The sequence below is a fragment of the Portunus trituberculatus genome, chromosome 32 (genome assembly GCF_017591435.1).
Source record: "Portunus trituberculatus isolate SZX2019 chromosome 32, ASM1759143v1, whole genome shotgun sequence".
Classification (NCBI taxonomy): Eukaryota; Metazoa; Arthropoda; class Malacostraca; order Decapoda; family Portunidae; genus Portunus; species Portunus trituberculatus.
Window position 1 is genome coordinate 14562519 of NC_059286.1, and position 24694 is coordinate 14587212.

Sequence of the window (24694 nt, forward strand, 5' to 3'; positions counted from 1 at the left end):
AGCAGTTGGAGGGGTGAGAAAAACTGGCGGAGACGCCTCAGAACACCTAACTTCATAGAAGCTGTTTTACCAAGAGATGAGATATGAAGTTTTCAATTAAGATTATGAGTAAAGGACAGACCGAGGATATTCATTGTGGAAGAGGGAGACAGTTGAGTGTCATTGAAGAAGAGGGGATAGTTGTCTGGAAGATTGTGTAGAGTTGATAGATGGAGGAATTGAGTTTTGAAGGCATTGAAAACTACTAGATTTTCTCTGCCCCAATCGGAAATCTTAGAAAGATAGGAAGTCAGGCGTTCTGTGGCGTCCCTGTGTGATCTGTTGACTTCGTGAAGGGTTGGTCGTCTCTGAAAGGACGTGGAAAGATGTAAGGTGGTATCATCAGCATAGGTGTAAATTGAGCAACAAGTTTAGTTAAGGATATTAATGAATAATAGAAAGAAAGTGGGTGACAGGACAGAATCCTGAGGAACACAACTATTAATAGATTTAGGAGAAAAACAGTGGCCGTCTACCACATCAGCAATAGAACGGTCGGAAAGGAAACCTGAGATTAAGTTGCACAGAGAAGGATAGAAACCGTAGGAGAGCAGTTTTGAAATCAAAGCTTTATGGCAGACTCTATCAAAAGCTTTTCATATGTCTAACGCTACAGCAAAAGTTTCACCGAAATCTCTAAAAGAGGATGGCCAAGACTCAATAAGGAAAGCCAGAAGATCACCAGTAGAGCGACCTTGACGGAAGCCATACTAGCGATCAGACAGAAGATTGTGAAGTGGCAGATGTTTGAGAATCTTTCTATTCAGGATAGATTCAAAAACTTTAGACAAGCAAGAAATTAAAGCTATAGGACGGTAGTTTGAGGGATTAGAAAGGTCGCCCATTTTAGGAACAGGCTGAATGTAGGCAAACTTCCAGCAAGAAGGAAAGGTAGAAGTCGATAGAGAACTGTGTTGATAGAGACGCCGAGCGCCTATCCCGCTGTACAAAAAATGCGAAGACAGTGGGCGGAGCTTTTGAGGCGGTGGGCGGAGCTTACGATCACAAATTACACCCAAAACATTGCCCTTTCCCGTGTTAATTAATTAATGGGAAATTGCAACTTTCTTTTTCATTACTAAAAGAAAACTAAGGAAGAATTGAGGGTTTAACTTATGTAAACCACATTATAGTTTCCTACATTATGTCATGTAGACCTGTTCTTAACGGTGTTAGTCCGAAATAGCTACAATATTGAATTAAAGAAATACAGCAGGACGTTTCTGGGAGGAATTGCGGCAAAAAGATTACTTTTCTCGTTTAATGCATGACAAAGAAGAAATAGTAAAGTAAATTTTCAGTGATTGATGCTTTTCCAACGCACAGTAACTTGAAATCACACATCATTCTAAAAGAGAGAGAGAGAGAGAGAGAGAGAGAGAGAGAGAGAGAGAGAGAGAGAGAGAGAGAGTATTAATTAATGTAGAGGAAGGTGAGGTAAGACGGACCCATGGGGTAAGACGGAACCCCCCTTCTAAATCCAAGAATAAAGGGCAAGTTCCAAAATTTAACTCCTAGATGTCCTTCATGTCGCCCAACAATAACGACATCACTGCCACTGCCAGACCAGTAGGCACGCTAAGTTTCCCTTGCGCTTCACAGGGAAAATTTAAAATTTGTCATTTTATGCAGTGGTGATGTTATACGCACAAAATAAGACACTGTTTGTTTTATATTGAAATAATTATCATAATGATTTAGTACTTATGTTATACATGCCCATGAGTGTATACATGATAAATAGATGCCATAAATTGGCATAGTAAACATAGATACTATAGTAAACGTTTCGACATTTCAATATTTACTAATGGGGTAAGATGGACCCCATGAGAGGGGAAGGGTGGGTTTGTTGTGCTAATTGCAAAAGCTGGACTCGTGAGCAATGTGCAGGGATAGATAATGATGATGCTGAGGAAGAGGGTTTTGTGTGTGATTTATGTCATTAAGTTGTGCAGGGATAGATGATGATGAGGGAGAGGGTTTTTTTATTTAGTTTTTTGTTTGTTTGTTCGTTTGATTTGTACCAATAAATTTGGCTCATGGGCAATGTGAAGGGATATGACGAGGAAGAGTTTTTCATCTGTGCTTTATGCCAATAAGGATCTGTTTCTTCATGTTCAATTTGCGGGGTAAGATGGACCCCTGGGGATCCGTCTTGGCCCATCATTTCATTTTTGGCACAGTAGAAATTATCATTCTGTAAATTCTTGTGCTTCATTGTTTTTCTTTAAAAACCGTGACCCTGGTGTGGACTTCGAAGGTAACATCCCAAAGCACCACCACAAACCCACAAACCCCCAAATATCATGTAAATCTGGTTTCTAGATTCAATACTTTAAGTGGTCCGTCTTACCCCATCTTCCCTTATACATCTTAGAGAGAGAGAGAGAGAGAGAGAGAGAGAGAGAGAGAGAGAGAGAGAGAGAGAGAGTATTTTGACGTGTTAAGTAATTGCTATACCAAGAAAAATCAACCTTCAGGCCAAGTTTCACCTGATATACAGTTTACTTCTCCTTCATTTAAATGCACATGTATATGTACATGCACATGCATATTCACATGTGTACATGACCTTGTTCAGTCAAACGTTTCCCTAAAGACAGTTTCCCACCTTTCACCTAAGTCCACCAGAGCTGGAAAACACTGTATTATCTCATTTGTATGTATGATTTCCCGTCTAAATCTTCGTGGCACAGTATGCCACGACTATTGCGACATGGACATAAGACGTGAAGTAAAAAGTGTAACTCGGGCGTTCCCATGTATTGTCAATGGGCGGTCGGCAATATTTTGGGTGTAAGGGGGGTTGTTAGGGGCATCAGCGAACCAATAGCGCGCTGGGTTCACTTTTGTGACGTCATGCCGCCTTAATTCTGTTATAAAACCTCCTCGATTTGAAACGATGCTTTGGCTGTGGCGTCGTTGGCTTCACACTTTCCATTAACACCTTTGTAAAGCGGGTTCACACGTGTCAATATACGACTGAAATTGAAAGTCGGTAGTTTCCGACTGAATATGTTGGTCTTGTTCAGTATATTTGCGATTTTGTTTACGTTGTGACGTTACGAAGAAACCTTTGAAAATGTGGTGTTGATGTAAGAAGATTTTGGAATTGAGCAGGGAAAAAGCAGATTTGGAACCCTAAATGTGAATTCTACAGCAAAAAAAAAAAAAAACGCAAATCAGCGTTCGATGAGATCCATGGCTGCCACTCTCCGAGAACTGTTTCCCTCTCTGCAGGGTGTTGTTAGAGGTGAAGACTGAAGACTTGTGAGGACTGAGGATCGTCATCGTCACCAGAGGAAGATATCTTGTTGTATAGTTGTTTGTTTACATTCACTTCCTGCCAACCAGCCGATATTTCCGAGTCGCTGTGTGAACGTGTTCCGACTAGAATTGGGCTCAGTCGATACTTCCAGGAAAATTAAAATTTCAGTCGCATATTGACACGTGTGAATCTACCTTAACTAACCTTTATGTGTTACACCTTGGTAATCATCATATCTGCGCATTTTGACCACGTCCTCTTCACCTCCCTCCCTCCCTTCCACTTCTACATTTCCTCCTCCTCTGAGAGAGAGAGAGAGAGAGAGAGAGAGAGAGAGAGAGAGAGAGAGAGAGAGAGAGAGAGACCCGCTGTATCATTTGCATTCTATCAGGATTTTTATTATTAAGACAAGGATATGAGCATTCTTCTTTTCTTCTCTTTTACTCACTCTTTAATACTTTCCTCTTTTTCACTATCCCTCACACTTCCACAAATCTTTGCCCACTCATTCTTCTCCCATTATCTTATTTACTACTGCCTATTCTAGGTATTCCTTTATTCATGATTTTTTTCATTACTTCATCTCTTATTTCTCCACAACCCTTTCCTCATTCATTCTTTCCCTTTGCTTCATTCACCGCAGCTCTTTCCTCTCATTTCTTGCTGACTTCCTCAATCTCACATACTTTCTATTTTCTCTACCATATTCTTTTTCATTCACATATCTCCTTTTTAACTTCCCATTACTGCTTTTCCTTTTCATCCCTGCCTACCTTTCTCATTCTCTCTGATTTCCCTTCCCCATTCCTGCCTTATCTGTTGAACTAGTTACTGTTTTTTTCTTTCCCGATTCTTGTTCCCTAATTTCTTTGTGCCTTGACTGAATGGAGAAGGGATCTGTCAGTTATGGAGGGACAGAGCAAGGGAGTGAGATGAGCTTGGGAACAATAGTGAGAGAAGTAACAATAGTAATAACAAGTTGCGCCACGAAAATTTAGACGACAAATCATACATAAAAATGAAACTATACTGTTTTTTAGCTTCGGTGGAGTTGGTGAGAGGTAGCAAGTTATCTTCAGGGTGAACGTATATGAACCAGATCATATATGCATGTAAATATAAATGTGCATATAGATAAAGGAGAAATAAACTATACCATGTGAAATTAATTCTTTACTGCCCTCTTCTAGCGCAAAAACAACAAAAATAACTAAAATCACTTTAATTTGGCAGTCAAGTCACTGTCTGGCGTTCTCCAATCAGCTGATTGTAGCGCACGTCTTTTTGTTATATTTTGGGCTCACGTGTAAACTGGGACGGATAAAAAGACACTTAAAAACCCTATGTAACTTAGACTAATGTCTTTTCAAGTGTATAAATATTGTTAATCTGGTACTAAAGCAGTAAAAACACCCTTGAAAACCTGTGTCAGTAGTGTTTCAGAAGGGGAAGTGAGCCAAGGCTGGATGGAGCCACGTGTGGTGGAGCCAATGCCTGCCATGTCCACGACAAAGCAGCACACACACACACACACACACATGCCTAAAAATACCTCGTAGTACCCGCAAAACATTGTATTTCATGCTAGATATGAGTGAAGAGAGCCTATGTAAATATAACACACACACACAGCTCAAATACAATAATTTTATACATATTTGCATGTTGCTTATTAACTTTCCGAAATTCTCTCTCTCTCTCTCTCATGAAAGTTTCCAGTCTCTACTGAATTAGCATAGTTTTTAGCCAATCATGTGAAAAGACATTAAATGGATCTCATCTCTTCCTTGACATCTTAATCTCTTTGATGGATTAAAGTGCTGTCTATGGAATTGATGACAGGCCATCATGCAATCCTCTATGGAACTGTTTTGCAGGAATAAAAGATGAAGACCATGCCCATATCCTCTTAGAGACTATTTTCTTTTAAATTAACTGGGTTGGCAGTTCATTTACCTGCTTTTTTCCTAAACTAATAGACATTTCATCATCATTGTAACATTGTAATGGACATGAAAAGAAGTTTAATATGAGAAGCCTTTATTTTTACATCTATTTTAGGATATATTATCTTTGCACGGGACCCAGGAGCCCCGCGCCCTGCTTGGTGTAATATCAAAGATAAAGGATTCCTTGCCTCACCCGGGCCGCGTGAAAGACACAGACAGTGAATCACAAGAAACTGTCTTACATACAAACATACAGACACGTACACGGCACACACACGGAACAGCAAGAAAGAGGGAAATAAGGAGCACTGTACATGTTGGCAGACTTGCGGATAACTCGTCACGCAGGGCAGCGGCAGCAGTCTGGGGCACAGGCGGACTGTGGCAGCACCCTGGCCTACCCCATCTTCCTGGCACCACCACCCTCACCTCACCCCCAGCCTGGTGCCACGCCCTCAGTGCCTCACCACACTGACAGCCTGGACTGTGCCTCACACATCTCTGAAGAGAGGATCTGCTGGGCACTGGCACAAGGGCCACCATGCCACCATTGACCTCACTGAGTACTGGTGGCCAATCATGGTGCCACTAATAACCAGTACTACAGTGCCACCAGTCAATGGTACCACAGTGCCATTAGTCAATAGTAATACAGTGTCACCAGCCAATGGTACCACAGTGCCACCAGCCAATGGTACTACAGTGCCACCAGTCAATGGTGCCACCATGGCACCAGTCAACAGTGTCACAGTACCACCAGTCAACAGTGCCACAGTGCTGCCAATCACCAGGACCATGATGGCTGACACAGTTAGTGGCTGGCAGACAGCACATCACACCACAACACACCACAAGACAACACCGACTCTGGACACACGGCACCGGCGCTGGCCCTCCAGTGCTGCTGCTGGTGTCCGGCCACAGTCTCTCGGCACAAAGCAGTGGGTACAGGAATACACGAAGGACACATACTGACTTAACTTAAACGGACCTAACCTAAAACAGACGCTTCAAAAATAAAACTTTTATATATGTTTCAAATATAAACAAGCATTTATAAGGATTTCATTTATAAAGCTTTCTATTTATTTGTATATAGTATCTCCATTACTATATAAGCACTTCAGAGAAATGGCCTCCATCAGACTTTTAAAAACCTTTAATGATAGTTTTAAAAGTCTCTGATCTTGTGATAACATTACTCGTCCCAGGCACTGAGTCAACCTGCTCAGCGGCAGCCCCTGCCGCACCCCGGGCCAGCGGCAACAAAGTGCAACACACACAAACAGATTACACACTTTTCAAGCACAATTCAGGTTCATTTTTAACAGTGTTCATAAAGTCTACGTTCATTTTTATCGCCTCATGATGCCACAGCAACTGGGACAAACTCTACGACAATGTACCACCAAACATAAAGATAATTTAAGTATGTAGTATACAGTTCAGGCAATGAACTGGTGCTGCAGGAGCCTTGCAACAGCTCGGCCCTGACTGCTTTGCTCTCGCTGGGGGAGAGGGAAGGAGACTCTGGGTAAGGACCCGACAGTCTGAGAACATGACAGTGCCAAACATTGGCCACTCATACACGACAGAGGTGTCATACAAAATCATGCTTTACGGAAAAAATAAATTAGATTAATAATGTTTGTTGTACAGAAGCACTGTCTATTATGAACAGTTCAGCCAACGTCCCTCATCTCAAGATTCCTCCACAACCAGTTCGGGAGCCGAGCTCAGACAGGCAGAAGGCCGCCGACCTCGACCACATTGTAACTAACTTAAGGATGGACTGCACTGGTGCTTGGAGAACTCGCCTCACACATCCTCTGCCTTGCTGTACAACGCCAATGGGGAGTGTCAGCCTTGTGGCGGCCCAGAGTGCCTCACACTCTGCCCTCTTGGCAAGGGTGGCAACAGCAGTGGCAGCAGCATTAGAAACACAAGGGATGTAGCAGCGGTGAAACTAGAAGTGTATGATTGCACTGGCAGGAAATTTATAAGATCAGTTTCAGGAGCTGTTTTTTAACTGCAACTTGGCGGAAGCACTTGCCAAGCATATGTCACCTAGCATACCACTGTGTGTGTGTGTGTGTGTGTGTGTGTGTGTGTGTGTGTGTGTGTGTGTGTGTGTGTGTGTGTGTGTGTGTGTGTGTGTGTGTGTGTGTGTGTGTGCATGTGTGTTTGTCTGTGTCCTGGGGTTGATTAAAGCTGGTAATTGTTCAGCGAGCCTCAGCACTGCGTCCCTTGGATCCCCGTCAGACATCCACACTTACACTTCTACTGAACACGAATACTTCTGACTCAAGAGCATCAGTATTATGAATAAGTATTGGGATGGTGGGTCACCAGGACGGTGCTCATGGTCCTTAAACAGACCAGCACCAATAAAACAAAGAGACAAAAAAATAAACAATAAAGATACAGAAGTTACAAGATACTAATTGCAGAATTTGCATTTTTCAAGCTATAAATATTTTGCTGCCTTGAATTAAAACTTAATAAGTATATATATGTATACATGAGCAAATATTAATGGACTAGATAATGTCTTTTTATATGTCTGAGGTCATGATCACCATTTGTACTCAGGTAACATTTCAAAGTAAACAAAAATTCCATCACCACCACCACCACCCTACATCATAAGCAATCATCAACCACCATCATTACCATTATTCTCCTACAGACAGGCTGTAATAGATGTCTATATTCATTCCAAATCTTGCATTCCTTCATTACACTCTAACACTTGCTCTCTACTCCATAATTCTCCTGTGGTACACTCAACTATATTCACAATTCACAGGAAGTTGTTTTCTTGCATGCATCACCCATTTCCACTTAAGGTGTTAATCCATCTCTTTTCTTGATTTAGAGGAGAAATATTGACTCTTCTCTTCAACCTCTTGATTTCCACTCTTTCTCTTTGACTTTCCTCTCTAAACCCTCATTTCCTTCTTTTTTTTATCATATCAAAATTAAAATTTCTAACTGAATCTTTAAGTACTTATTCCCCTTTTAGTTCTACATTTTTTTTTACAAATTTTGATTTATCAGATGAGTCATTATGAGAGGAATTCAAAATATACTGTTTTTTGTTATTTATGCTGCTCATTGTGTTGTGTTTCCTGGTGTAAGGATGATGTGGTGGTGGTGGTTGTGCAAGGCGCTGGTGTTAATGGAGAGAAGAGTTTCCAGAAGGGTGAAAGGTACAGCATCGAACACATCATTTCACTCTCCTCATGAAGTACTATTATGACACTTTCTCTATTACCTGCATCTCTGTCTCTCTCTGTACAGACATTTCAATTCATAAAATTTAATATCAAGTTTACATTTTTAAAAGTTTAATGACAACTTAGTTCTTTGTCCTGATTCATAAATGCACAATTTGTACTTACAGATAAAAATATGATATACCTAATGAACACAAAAATCAATAAAGAGCCTTAAACGATGGCAGTTTCAATTCACAGTTTTCTTCCTCCCTACAAACAGTCTTTAAAAAACAGAACTCATGCATGAACTTGTGACTCTCCTGCAGTCAACTTCCACTTTGCAACACCACTGGGTTTTTCGTTCCCACAAAATGCCATCCCTTACAAACACTGAGATTCACGGGCACCACATCTTGCCGACCAACACTTGGGTCCTCTCTCAACATCCGTGTCTGACCTGAGTACACATGGCCTTCCTCCCTCAGAGTATTTGAGATAAGCAATATTTCACAAAGTAGCATTCAAGTGATAAGTGCAAGGTGAGTTCCTTATGATTATATTAATAAACAATAATCATTAGTGTCGTCAGTTTGTTATCACACAACTGCCTGGAAGTGCCTGCAATGACCACCTCCCGAAGGCTGCTCCAGGGATCACATGCCTCACCCACATCTAGACTGGTTGTAGGATGAATACTATTAACAAACACACACATCACACTCTTCCAAACTGAAGGACTTAATCTAGGCGTAGTACACAGTTTCCTGATGCATTCTGAACAAGTGCAGCTCAGTGCTGGTGCAGGTAGTGACAGTCCTGCTGGTGTGTCTTCCCTTTTGTGGCTGTTTTATGTTATTTTTCCAGCAATTTATGGCTAAAAAATATCTTTCCTTAATGTACCCTGGATCTTAAACTCAAGACATGCAATGCAGTACATTTCAAAGTCATAAATTGTGGGTCAAATGACATAGATGCTGTGAAACAAGCTACAAGAAACAAGGGTCCTTGGTGCTGGGAGTCTGCATGTGCTAATCTTCTACACCATGATGCAGCGCAAAGGTGATTCATGGGTGGTAGCGGCGGCCCTTACATGCCGCCGGGCTTGGGCTGTGTTGTGTCGTAGTAGCGGATCACCTCAGATTGGCCCATAACCCCGTGTTCCTCTTGTGAGAAGGCGTACCCATCTGGGGGACAAAGGATGGAGGCTCAATGTGTGGTTTATAAGGGCAGGCCAGTATCTTCCCATTAAGTCCATAGTGTAGTGCTGGAAATGTGTCACAGAGGAACATCACTTGATCAGAATATCTTGGAGCAGCTCTGGCTTTGCAATTATGGAGGACGAGTGAAAAACACATAAATGGTCTTCTTTTCTTGAGCATTGGATAGATTTCATTACCATCATCACATCTTCACATCAGAATAAGGACTGATATGTCTGAAGAGTATATAAGCTCACTTTGTCAGGTTCATGGTACTGTAATTTCAGAATGGAAACTGCAGGTATTTTAAGCAGAGAAATTTGGAAAGAGGGGAGAGCAGAGTGAGTGTTGGTGTTCCGCTGCTGGTGCTTGTGTGGCAGGACTGGACTAGGCAGGGATCAGTGATGGGAAGACAGGCGAGAAAGGTGTGAGATGTGAGGTGTGTCCTGTGTCTTGTCATACTGCACTGAGCTACAGGCAAACTTTGGATAACATGACTATTAGATCAGTCCCTAGCTTTTTTTTTTTTTTTATTGAGTTAGTTTGTACTATTTATGTGAATGGTTAGTTTGAATTACATTACCTCCAGTTTCTTTTGTGGTGCATTACTACTAAACTAGACCAACTTGGATTGCACGTCCAGGTAATTTTGTAACCACAGAGGAGTAAAGATCATGAGAGAGATCCTGTTCTTCCTTACTCTGGTTCATATACTATAGTGTTTTCTCACAAGTTCCAAGAGATTCAGAATATTTCAAATTTTTGCCACTCCTTGAATTCCCCAAAAATATCTCATATAAAAAGGCCATAAAGTTCTGCTTAGTTTTATGTATTCTTATGATATGTATTGTTATAGTACATATATACATAAATAATAGGATAACAAAGGGCCCCCAGGGCCCATCTAGGTTATCCTGCATCAGTCGCACAGCGACTTAGCTTAGTTGAGCTTCATCTGAATTAGTTAAACTTTGAGCACATTACAGTAGATAACTCAACCCAATATAATATAACTTAACTAAACTTTGAAATAGCTGGGCTGACTGATTTTCATGTGATCCCAAACTTTTTATCTATTTGCCACAAACTGAATAGAAATGCCTCCCAAGAATGATTCCTGAGTCTCAGCAAGGTGACACATTCCTGAGATTCCTGTCAAGTTATGCACAGTGGGGGAAGGTTACAAGAGTATACATAATGTGAAGAGTATGTCTTGTCACATAGGAAGCCTTAATGGATGTGTTAAGTTACTGGCAGATAAGGGTGCCACTCAGGAGAAATGTGACACTGACTTAGTTGAATTTCATGCTGGTAAAATATGAGTTCATTATTCACACCTTAAATGTTCTTTTTCAACTGAAACAGGTTAATTTCCTTCTCATTCCAGAATTGAATATTCTTTAAGTGGACATAATAGTAATAATTATTGTTCATTTACTTATCTATTTATATATTGTAATCATTAATAATTTCATATACCTATATCTTATATAAAAGGAGGTTCTGGTCAAGGACTAAGAAAATTTAGAAAAAAGTGAGAAAAGGAAAAGTCCACAGAAGGTGCTTTAGATTGATTAGCAGCATTGCACAATAACAATCTTTAGCAACATTCTTTGGTGATACTCCAAGAAATGATAGTGTGAATGGAGAGCTCATTTCACATTGTATGTGTGAAGTGTGAAGGTGACAGCAGTGAGGTGCAAACCGTTGCACAGCACTTCAACAACTGGGCTTGCGCATGACATCATTAGTGGGATGCTGACATGGCCACAGTGACAGATGGGAAGAAACTGTAAGTGAGGGTGAGGAAAGTGGGGAAAAAATCAAGTGCAGAAATAATGATGTGGAGGATTAAGACAAAGTGACAAAACATGGAAACTGTGAAAACTGTAGGGCACATTTTAGATTTCAATTTTGTAATGGGAAATAAGAAAGCACTTAACTGCCTGAAGATCAAACAAAATACCAAAAATGCCAAAAATTGAAGAAAAAAAGTAATAATATCAAATATTAAAAAAAAAATAGATGCCTAAAGTGTATAACTGCTTAAAAAATTGACTTGTAACTCAGTCTTACTATGATTCTAAACTTAAATTCATTAGAAGCTATAGGATGACAAGACATCAATCTCTGCTGGCACAGACAAGACTGGCCACCAGATTACATTGCAGAGTACCAAAAGAATATAACCTCATATATACATGGGAAAAAAAATAAATAACTTTATGAAAATCCTGAACTACTTGAAAAAAAGCTGAAGTGGAAAAGCGAAGTGCAGAGGTGAGGAGGAGGACGAGGAGGTGGAGGAATAGGAGTGAAGCCAAGTAACACTACCACAGGAGGCGGCACCCTAGCTCCAGGCAGAGTAAGGCCTCGACCCATTAGAACCCTTGTATTCCACAGGCTTGGCCAACACCGCATCTGCTGTGACAGAGGCCTGGGGTCAGCGTCAGGGCAAAGACACACTCCTCTCTCTACTATATGTTTGTACAGGAAGGTGCTACTGGAAGTGATTGGCCTGCTGTGTGTAATCACATTTCCAAGGAATTTATTAAGTCTTAGCGTCTGCAGAAAGTTGTCTGTCGGTCAAGTGATGTCACTTTCCAACAGCCATTCAAGAGACAAATTTACACCTTGGTGCTTTAATGGGGCAAGAGCATCACACCACACAGGAAACAATATAGAAAATAAAAATAAAAAACTTAATGTAATAATGTGATGTGGAAAGAAAAACAATAACAGTAATAATCATTTGATAAGTTAATAAGAATTTACTTTTCATATCTTTAACATAAATAAATTGGTCAGATTCCAAAGATCAAAATAAGTAAAATATTTCAAATTGATGTATTAATGGCTCATGTCATGGGTATCTTAAAATATTACTTTATAACTGCCATCATCTTGAAAGTCAAAATCTGTATTCACACTAGAAGCTCTCAACTCATCTGCTGCTAAAGAGGGAAAACCTTTGGAAAACAAGCCTGTCAAGAAAGTCTGTGTCATATGAAGCAGATCAAGTCACTGTGTCTCTCCCCACTGATAGTCACCTTCATTTGGCACTCAAAGCTAATGCACTCAGAAAAAATAAATAAGTAAATAAAAAATAAAATAAAATAAAAAATGAAAGTGCAAACTGTATTTTATGAAAAATCAGTAAACTGTAAAGCAAAATCAGTGCAACATATTTGCTGCAAGAGTCTGGTCAGCAAGCATTGCTTTCATTACTAATCATTCAACAATAATTTTCAAGTCAATGGATTTCTCTGAAAAAGACAACATTACTCAAAAATGTGTCAGAGAATTCAACATTAAGTAAAAATTTGTACTTAATAGAAAAGTTAAAAATAAGTACATAGCAAAAAATAAATGCCTTTAAACAAATAAAGTTGAACTTCTTTGAAAACAAAGAAAAAAAAGCATAAAACAAAACATCATGAGATATAACAAAAAAGAATGTGAAAAAGAAGTGAACATTTATTTAAAAATATCAAATGCTTTTTCAAATATGCAAAATCCCTGAAACCGAAGGAAAGACAATAAAGAACACAACAGGAGTAGCATCAAGAAACTGTAATAGAAAGCAGAATCTGTTAAACTGTTGCAGCATGCTATAGTAAAGACAATACACACTCACACAGCCAATCATACAGCCACTTATACCAGCACACACACAAGCACACAAGTAAATATGCACGCACGCACACACACACACACACACACAGAACCAGTAAGCAAGATCAAGCCAACACAAAAATTAATAGGATACAGTAGTACTAAGAGAGAGAGAGAGAGAGAGAGAGAGAGAGAGAGAGAGAGAGAGAGAGAGAGAGAGAGAGAGAGAGAGAGAGAGAGAGAGAGAGAGAGAGAGAGAGAGAGAGAGAGAGAGAGAGAGAGAGAGAGAGAAAACATCTTGGTATTGTAGGAGGGAGTGAGTTAGCATAAAAGGAACACAACTAAGATGAAGAGGGAAGGACTGGGAGTAGCTTAAGATGAACTGGGATAAAGACAAGGATAAGAGGAACAGGTCTAGTATGAGAGAAATAGAGTAAAGAGGAATGCAGCTAAGAGGAAGAGGAGAGCAAATAAGATGAGTGTTGGACTAGGTTTACTATAAGAGGAGCAACACTAAGACCAATAGGGCTAAGAGGAACAGGGGATAGTGAAGGGTTTAGCTAGCATAAGAGGAACAGAAGCTGGTAAAGGGTCTAGCTAACATAAGAGGAAAAGAATGAGAGGGACAAAAGGTAACGAAGGGTCCAGCTAACACAAGAGAAACAGAGCTAAGAGGAACAGGGATAGTGTAGGGTCCAGCTAACATAAGAAGAATAGAGCTAAGAGGAACAAAGGTAGTGAAGGGTCCAGCTAGCATAAGAGGAACAGATCAAAGAGTAACAGGAAGTAGTAAAGGGTCCAGCTAGCATAAGAGGGACAAGGGCTAGAGTAGGGTTCGGCTAGCATAAGAGGAAGAGGTCTAGCATAGGAGGGACTTACGGGCAAGCTCTACTTCCAGGTTGACACGCGTGGTGGTGCGACGGAACACATTCTTCAGTAGCCGAGCAGTCTCACTCAGCCTGCAATGCCAGTATATACTCAGTTAGCATACCAATGCCTTCACTACACACCTCACACACCCACACAACCCCCTGGAGGCCACCTGCACCCCACTTCCTTGCTGCTTCACCTCACAGAATACAGAAAGGAAGGAAATGTTTGACTTTACTAATGGATGGAATATATTGGCTCAGACTGCATGTTTTAGAGTTTTCAGTGTTGCTTCAAGATTGGGCAAAGGCAAATACATAAATTAATCTAAGCACTGTTCTTTGAGAATGAATCAAGAGTTATGAAAAACAAGAACAATGAGTACAATGTCTTGAAAACACTTGTTGGTTCACACACTGTGCCTGAATAACAAAAGATTGCAAGAGATGGCTTCCAGTGACTGTGGGAACAATTACTAATACAAGGTGATCCCAAAAGTTACATTACTAGCATTGTATACAGAAAGACCACACCTTCTTGTATAAAGGCCTTGTCTCAACCTTTGAGCCACCTCATATAAGCACTTAAATACAGGGTCATAAGTGGAAACTGCTCAGGATGTTATTTTCTAGCCTTTTCCCTGCAACACAAAATTAATATTTTGGTTAGGACACCAGCACACCAGACCTCTGTGTGTGTGTGTGTGTGTGTGTGTGTGTGTGTGTGTGTGTGTGTATTTACCTAGTTGTATTTACCTAGTTGTAGTTTTACAGGGCCTGGGCTTTATGCTCGTGTGGCCCCGTCTCCATATCTACACTTATCCAATCTTACTTGAAAAGTATGCACACTCATTGCAGACACTACTTCTTCATTTAAACTGTTCCACGTCTCAATACATCTTTGCGGGGAAACTATATTTTTTAACATCTCTCAGACATCTTCCTTTTCTCAGCTTTTTACTATGCGATCTTGTGCTTGAATGTCATATTCTTCTCTCAGGATCAGTTTCTCATTATCCACTTGGTCCATTCCATTGATCAATTTATAAACTTGTATCAGGTCTCCTCTCTCCCTTCTTTGTTCCAGGGTTGGTAGATCCATAGCCTTTAGTCTCTCCTCATATGTCATCCCTTCAAATTCTGGAACCATTCTTGTAGCCATTTTTTGTAGTCTCTCCAATTTCCTTATGTGTTTCTTTTTATGAGGGGTCCACACTACTCCTGCATATTCCAATCTGGGTCTTATTATAGTACTTATCAATTTCTTCATCATTTCTTTGTCCATGTAGTGAAATGCTACTCCAATATTCCTTAGCAAATTATATGTTTCTCTAAAAATTCTATCAATATGGCTTACTGGTTGATTGTTTTCTTCCATCGTCACTCCTAAGTCCTTTTCCTTTTATACTTTCTCCAGTTCTACTCCATCTCCCATCTTATAGATTCCCATGGGCCGTCTTTCACTCTTTCCCATTTCCATGACATGGCTTTTGTTCACATTGAATTCCATTTCCCACTTTTTACTCCATTCCCAGATCTTATTTAGGTCTTCTTGCAGTATTTCACAATCTTCCTTTTGGTTTATAACTCTGCACAGTTTCGTATCATCTGCAAACAGATTCATGTAGCTGTTCACTCCTTCTGGCATGTCGTTAATATAAATGAGGAAAAGTATTGGTGCCAATACTGACCCCTGTGGCACTCCGCTTTCTACTGCTCTCCACTTGGACTTCATATCTTTAACTACCGTTCTTATTTCTCTCCCCCTTAAATAATTTTCTATCCATCTCAATGTGCTTCCTTTTAAGCCACCCTTCTCCTCTAACTTCCATATGTGTGTGTGTGTGTGTGTGTGTGTGTGTGTGTGTGTGTGTGTGTGTGTGTGTGTGTGTGTGTGTGTGTGTGTGTGTGTGTGTGTGTGTGTGTGTGTGTGTGTGTGTGTGTGTGTGTGTGTGTGTGTGTGTGTGTGTGTGTGTGTGTGTGTGTGTGTGTGTGTGTGTGTGTAATAAGGCAATAATTACTTTATCACAGAAGACTAATCAAATTAAGAAGCTTTCCATAAAGTTAAAGAAACCTCCACACCAGAAAGCACCACCCTTCAATAACTGTAGACAGGCAAAATGCAAGTAAGATGAAGAGGTACCATATGTATGAGTGTAAATACAAAGAAAACATTGATATTAAAAGTGACATTTTTCACCTTAAGACTGACACAAAAGCAAGACAATGTAAAAACACTTCATGGATTAAATCACTTTGGCTTTTCACAGCAATGAGTCTTAAACACTATTGATGAGAAGTCCAGCACCATTCATATAAATAAGTGATGACATCAGCAGCAATGAGAGAGTTACCTAAAGGCGGGTAATGCAAGTTTGGATAAACAGGTTACACTACAGGTGTGTAGTCAGTCAGCCTTCCCTCACAGCAGCATAATGATGATGACATGCTATATACCAACAAGCATTGAGTTTCCCCTTTAGTCTAGTAAATAATCACAAGCTGTAATCATTCAGCAAGTTAGGATATGGGTATATCTTACAAGATAAAGCAATGCACAGACAGCAGTTTTAGGAAACATGAATCTTCTAACTACAGAGCAGGAGGATGAGTCATCAGAGAGAGAATGGCTGGATGGCAGCATCTGTCCCTCACACGGGGACTGGTGTCTGAGCCACAAGGCAGGATTGTCCCAGTACCAACATCCACCACAACAGTGCCACAGAGGGCTGCTCACCTGGGCTCACCTGTGCTTCACTTCCTGACAAGCACCAGTGTATAACATCCTGGATGGAACAACATACCACTCACCACAGCACACTTGGTCACTGCATTCCCTGCCTCACTGCTGTACACTCAATAGTGCACCTGCCTCTCACTGAGCAGTGGAAACGGGCAGCATGAGCCAACATGATGGCAGGTGACCGCTTCGTGGAGGACGGCCAGGAAAGGAACATTAGCAGGAGCTGGTGCTTGACAGCAGACGTAGCAGCTGTAATCCAGCGTCATGTCCGGAGCAGCCATTACTAACCAGGCCACTGAGTGAGCATCAATCACTTGCATACACGCACAGTTTCCATACATGCCAAGACCTACAACCCTTAACACACAACACACTACAGTGCTTCACTGGTGTGTTTCTAATACATTAAGAAAAACATGCAGCACACATGTGGGCTGCACACACAGGCACACACATATAAACACTTAACACCCACAATGAAGCCTTCAGCACAGCAGCACATTTCTGGGAAGCCAAATTAATCATAAATCATGAGGTCATGCTTTAAATTGTCCGACTTGTAAATTGGTGGTTGCCAACACCCAGCACAGGCATTCTGGCACACACCTCATCATTGCCACATGTGTAGCACCACAGTACAGCAGTAACAGCAGCAGCAACAGCAGCAACATTTAACTGCATGCAAACAAGTCTTGTAGTACAGAGCAGCCACACCAAGTACAGTACATGTATGGAGCATACCTGTACCCTTCACACCAAGTACAGTACATGTATGGAGCATACCTGTACCCTTCTCTCCCATAATTTTCTATACATAAGTAAAGAGTTTATTTCACCAAACCCACTGAGCACTAAGAGGCAAACCCTATGATTCTTAACAAAAGATAACTGTACTACACACATCTCTGTATGCATGACCAGTCTTCTCAGCAGCACAAGACAACAAGATGTGGGATGTGCCTTGTGACTCATAATCAAGATGGATCAATTGATTTATCCCTGTAGTGATGACTGACCTTAATAAAACTTGATCCTAACAATTAAACATCCCATCAGAAACATCAGTACAAACCAAAAAAAATCAAGCTTGTACATACACCAAAAAAAAAACTCCAGCAAAAACAGATGTCCAATTTACACATGCATTTGTATCCTTCTAATAATGCAACAACGACACAAATGACACACTATATAATGCATATTACTACACACTGTGCCCTGTACTTAACAAAGCATTCTTCATCATATTCAGGAAATCAACAAGCATGCTGTATACTCCCTTGACCACAATACCATCACGGTACCACAGGATCTCATCTCTCAATCCGTATCTCTGCCATGCTAAATCCCAACCCTTCAACTTTCCAGCAGTTGGTGAAGCTGTCCAACACTCATACAAAATAGTAAACACAGCAACATTAGTAGAAGTAGCAGTAAATTTTCTTTAATCTTAGCAGACAGGATTGGATTCTGTTATTCTCTCCTTGGTAAATACAAATGAGAAGTATTCACAATGATGGTAACAAGCATCTAACACAAAGTTTGACTTCAGTGTCAAAAAATTCCTAAATACATTCATGCTAATGAAGCAAAGACAGGGATGAAATCAAAAGTGAGTCATAAAGGAATAATCTACCTCCTCCCTTTATCCTACATGCAATCCACAGATTGGATACAAGCAGGACATCCATCCATGCAGTGCCACATCAGACTGGTGTCATGCAGAGGAAGCTGGACATGCACCCCATGGCCCCTCTGCCCTACTCTGCCCCAACACAACTCCTACAAGGTAAACTGACTCCCAACCTTACTTCATCTTACATTGACTCCCCACAAAAAAGTTCTCCCCTCCCTAAGGAGGAGTACTCCCCCACAAGGAGGAGCACCCCTCCCCTCAACAGCCCCATGCCTCAGCTGAAGCCTAGTGACACCCCAAGTCCTGCTTCATCTGCTGGGTAAGGAAACATTGAGGAATCTTAATCTTTATTTTCGATTAATTGAGAAGTCACATGGCATCATGCAATGACGAAAAATGTAAATGTTCTAAATGACTTACTCTTTGTGCAGAAACATAAATAACAAAAAGGCTGCAATGGTATCTTAGCAGAGAACAATGCCAGCTCATTCCATGGCTGTTGGGAATGTAAGACAATAAATGTTCTTCACTTCTTCAATGCATCAACAGATGCCTGTCCTGAGGAACCACACCCCATACAAGCTGAGGACTGAAGCTCAGCAGGTGCAGTGTGCCCCTTGCAGCTTGCTACTCCCGCTTCCCTTACACATCAACACCAACACACCTCACACTAGTGACAGTGGTGCATGTCCCCAGAACACAGTGGTGCGCACACACGCACGCACGCACGCACGCACACACACACACACACACACACACACACACACACACACACACACACACTTATTTCATACAAATCCCATGACAGACAACTTTTCAATTCTCTCTTCCAACACCAGAAAATTAAATTTGTTAATTTATTATAAGAACAGGTGGTGTTCTGCACACTTTCAAGCCAGCCTGATTAGTACAGCAATTGTTAAGTGTTGGACAACGAATGGTCTGTGTTCACAGTGACTTGCACCAAGGGTGTGCTGGTGTCTTTATGGCCCAAGTCTGTGCCTCAGGACAGCTGGAGCCTTGCACACCTAACACAGGGAAGCACTATGCTAGTAACACCTACACAAGCACGAGCTTCATTCAGAGGGATGTTATTATAAATTATATATTTTTTAAATCTACATATCTAAGCAGGATGACTTATGCAAAGCTAACATCAAAATCAATTAACAAAAACAAAAAGATGCTTACTTAAGTAATACGACTTAATACGATAAAAAGATGATATAATTTCCACTCTCCCTCTCTCACCTCTGGCTACACTCAGCATTCTCTTTTATTTATGTTAAATCAAATCAATATCAGAGGAGCCTTTACAAATTAAACAAATCTCACCCATAATAGTTTTCACATAGACTAAATGGTGAGTACAAAAAAAAATCATGCTGAAATGGTGAGCCAGGGAGGTGATGAGAAAGGCAGAGTGAAGCCTTGGCGGCTGGCACTGCTTCACCGACCCCCAAGGACAAGGGCTCTACGTACTACTGTTTGTGTTGTTCAGTGTGACTCAGATCATTAGTTCAAATGTTCAGAACACTTTTATCTGTCGTGTTTCATGCTGGCGGGGATGACGGGCTAGTACTACAGACACAAGACAGGCAAGGACGGCACATGTCAAGCAACACACTAATACTGGGCCCAAGATGCAACCAAAGAGAGGTCTCATAAATAATAACATAAAATTATCAGGCACCGGGATTCTTAGGATGATCCATATAAGATGTAACTGTACATACGAATGTCACATATATACACACAGAGCTTATAAAAAATAGACTGTATTAACTGTTTTGGGAGTTAAGTTTCTCAAGGCCTATTTCTCTTTTTCCATACAATTATAAAGGTCTTTTATTTTATCTAAGTAAATAAAACTCTTTGAGGTTGTACATAAAGGCACTGGACAACACACACACCACACACACACACACACACACACACACACACACACACACACACTGGCATGATTATGTTATATGTACTGAATCTTGACTAGATAGCCTCAAGGTAGAAGAGTTTGTCTCTCTGCGCTCTCTAGCCCACACTGTGAGCAGAGGAAACCAGAGAAACTTGTCTTTGTCTTAAAAGTTCTCTTGTCTCTGGCACCTCTAGTCATTACTCATGTCAGATCATCAACTGTCTTAATGTTATACAGTTTCCATAATTATATTCTATGTATCTGCTTCAACTTATTCCCTTTCTTTTAGCAATCATATGTCATTCAATGTTTTCTCTATGAAAATCAACACACACACACACACACACACACACACACACACACACACACACACACACACGCGTAGTGTAGTGGTTAGCACGCTCGACTCACAATCAAGAGGCCCGAGTTCGAGTCCCGGAAAGCGGTGAGGCAAATGGGCAAGCCTCTTAATGTGGTGGCCCCTGTTCACCTAGCAGTAAATAGGTACGGGATGTAACTCGAGGGGTTGTAGCCTCGCTTTCCCGGTGTGTGTTGTGTGCAGGTGTGTGGAGTCGGAGTCAGAGTCGGAGTCGAGGAGTCGGCTACTTTTGGCCGGAGTCGGAGTCGGAGTCGGAATTGGAGTCAGAGTTGGAGTCGGAGTTGGAGTCGGTAAAAATATGAGCGACTCCGACTCCTTTACGTGATAAATTTTTGAGTAAAGATTCCACTTCATGGAGATTCCTACAAATTGGGAGAAATTGATTTTGTGGAGGATGTGTCCAATCAAGCATTACATATGGAGATAATTTTTATTAATTTATGATAATTATATAATCGTCAAGTACACTTTTATTATGGATTGACTCGAAAATATGTAAGTATTGATTCTCTTAACTTTCGTCTTTTTTGGGTGTGGCAACTAGCGGGCTATTTGTTTAATCTTTTCCCTTGGCCACCATCCCTCATGTAAAAAAAAAATAGACTATATCGTTGTACTGAAAAAAAAAAAAAAAAAAAAAAGCGGAGTCGGAGTCGGAGTCGGAGTCAGAGTCGCAACCTTCAAATTTCCTGGAGTCAGAGTTAGAGTCGAAGTCGCAACATTTAAATTCACTGGAGTCGAGTCGGAGTCGGACTTTTGAAAATCCGACTCCACACCCCTGGTTGTGTGTGATGTGGTCTCAGTCCTACCCAAAGATCGGTCTATGAGCTCTGAGCTCACTCCGTAATGGAGAAGACTGGCTGGGTGACCAGCAGGCGACTGAGGTGAATTACACACACACACACCAGTAAGCAGCAAGGCAAATGGGCAAGCCTCTTAATGTGTACCCCCTGTTCACCTAGCAGTAAATAGGTACGGGATGTAACTCAAGGGCTTGTGGCCTCGCTTTCCTGGTGTGTGGAGTGTGTGTAGTCTCAGTCCTACCCAAAGATCGGTCTATGAGCTCTGAGCTCGCTCCGTAATGGGAAGACTGGCAGAGTGACCAGCAGGCAACCATGGTGGTGAATTTCACAAACACCGTGTAGTGTAGTGGTTAGCATGCTCAGCTCACAACCAAAAGGGCCCAGGTTCAAGTCCTGGGCAAATGGGCAAGCCTCTTAGTGTGCAGCCCCAGTTCAACTAGCAGTAAATAAGTACAGGATGTAAATCGAGGGTTTGTGGCCTCGCTTTCCCGGTGTGTGGAGTGTGTTGTGGTTTCAGTCCTATCTGAAGTTCAATCTATGAGCTCTGACCTCACTCCATAATGGGAAAGCTGGCTGGGTGACCAGCAGGTGACCGTGGTAACACACACACACACACACACACACACACACACACACACACACACACACACACACACACACACACCAGTACAAAAGTAAGTACAATTTTTGCTATACATTATTCAGGTCACTAATGAAACCTGAAGATACAGTAACCACTGCAACTTTTGTGACTTCCTGTGCTAATGGTCTTACCATTGGTACAACAACCAGAGACAGAAGTAAGCACTGCAATGATGTGCAAAGTAAATGAGTCATGCTGCCTTCACCTCTGTCAATGAAGCCATCTCAGCTCCACTGGGCATCACATTGCCCAAGACTGAGGAGTGTTGGGCAGGAGGCCTACTTTTTTTATCATAAAGTTTGGTTATCAAGAGCTAACATAACTCCTGTAGTTTTGTGTACAGCCAATGTGGTGTACAGTAGCTTCCTATTGCTTACAGTATGTGTGTTCTTTGCTTTACTCTTCTGTGCAGTAAAGTTTTTTTAGTCTCAACAATAAACTTTGTCTTAGTGTTGTACTGTATTGTTGCACAGGCTGCAGCTGCACCGACTCATTCACTGCAGCGAGCCAGAGAACAGCTGAACATGCTCACCAGTTAGTCACTGGCACTTGAGGTAATGTATCCTTGGCATTTTGTCTAGCAAGGAAAAGTATTACAATCCAGAGATGATATTTTGGTAGTTGATGTCACACAAGCACAATGGTAAGTGGAAGTGCTGGGTGGCATGGCACATCAAGGCACTCAGATAAAGGTGAAAGCAAGTGGAGCAGCCCCATTCCCTTCTTAAAGTCTATCTTATCTTTAATTGTCAACCAACAAAGTCCCCATCATAATACACCCTTTCCATTTCTCCCAGAACAAACACGGCAAAGGGTGAGGAATGGGCCCACTCAATCACTGCTCCCAAGTGAGACAGAGTTCTCCAATACTGTACTGGGCTTACTTCTTCCTTGGCCAGGTTAATACTTATCTCTTGAGAAAATTCATGTTGCAGTATTCAATGTTCTCCAAATGTAGTTAAGTCAATCTAATTCAAACTAAGTACAAACAAACATCCCAGAATCTGATCCAGTCAGTGGTGTGTACATCCACTTCATCAAACAAATAATCACAATAATATGCTTGTGTGGGGAACATTACTGTTCTAAAATCATCCTGTGAAACTGAATCAGTCTTTGTGTCTCACCAGTTCCTAATGCCATCTATCTGAAGCAGGACACACAAAGACTGACTGGTTCCTTAGTCTCTCCCTGACAACTCTGGATGAAGATCTATATTCTCCATTATAAGATACTGAGAAAATTAATGTATTATTAAGAAAGAAAGAAGGATGTGACTGGGGTTTGAACTTGGATCTCATCACCCATTTCCCTACATACTCGCGATGATGATGATGATGATGATGATGGTGATGACTAATAAGTATATCTGGCTTAATTATTGCATTATATAAGTCAATTCCCATAAAACTCAATGAACTAAATCAATATATAAAAAATCAGCAGACCACATATTTCACTTGTGGTCTTCCTTTCTATCCCCTGTAGCCCATTTCCTTTGTCCTTCCCTCCATTACCTCCTTCATCCCCTTTGTCATCCCTACTCATCAATAACATTTCCTCTCTTCCTTCCCTTTTCTCTTCTGCAATGCCTGTCTCATCTGTTCTGTTTCTTTTGCCTTTTCTTATTGTTGTAGCTTCTACCCTTTCTTCATTCCTTTTCCTTTTCTGCAATGCCTCTCTGTCTCTCTCTCTCCCATTCCCACTATCTCTTTTACCTTCCCTTATTGATGCATCTTCTAACTTTTCTCTCCCTTCCTGTCTCCTAAGCAGTATTCACTCATATACACTTTCTTCATTTTCAGAGATGTAACTCAACTTTCAGTTCCCAATTTCCATCATGTCTTTGTAACTCAGGAGATGACTTGTTATTTCAAGTAAGTGTTTATGTGTATTACCAGCTTCTTGCTCATATATAGATGTAATGTTCATGAAATACACAACTATGAGTCTTGAAAATAAGTTGTTGTTTTTTCTATGTGTTTCTATTTTGTTTGCTTATTATCTGATACTGATGACAGAACTTTATTTCAATATTTTCTATAACTCTCTAAGCTCTAGGATCTATGAAACTCAGCAGCTACATACCTAAACATTATCTATCTGTGGTTTTAGGAACCTTTACTTCCTCTTTGAGGACTCCAGGAAGAACCTGTATGGCATCTGTGACATGGCATCTATGTGTAGGTCAATTGATTTGCTGTAGTCCTATTTTCTATGCTCCTATGCTTGCTTCATGGCCTCTCTACAATGTACTGAGCAAGGAAAGTGTTCCAAACTCTAACAATCATTACATTACTTTATGAGGCAGATCCTTGGTCTTTACAGTTCATGTCTGATAAGTGAATAGCTATCTAGACATGTCTGACAATACCTGATGCTAAGCTGCGCATCGTGTTTGGCACAGAACTG

General features: G+C 41.0%; 1 protein-coding gene and 1 long non-coding RNA gene across 2 annotated transcripts in view; both read right to left on the minus strand.

Annotated features, from left to right (window-relative positions):
- Positions 1-5333: 5333 nt before the first annotated feature.
- Positions 5334-24694, minus strand: part of LOC123511929 (probable phospholipid-transporting ATPase IA) — a 47349-nt gene continuing 27988 nt past the window's right edge. The window contains 2 exon segments of the mRNA XM_045268034.1: positions 5334-9664; positions 14174-14253. Coding sequence (XP_045123969.1) covers positions 9567-9664; positions 14174-14253 — 178 coding nt within the window. The 3' untranslated portion in view covers positions 5334-9566.
- Positions 18878-20889, minus strand: LOC123511930. Its single transcript, XR_006676984.1, has 2 exons — positions 20456-20889; positions 18878-19324 (listed from the first exon to the last, which is right to left on the minus strand). It is a non-coding gene; the product is annotated as an uncharacterized LOC123511930 (long non-coding RNA).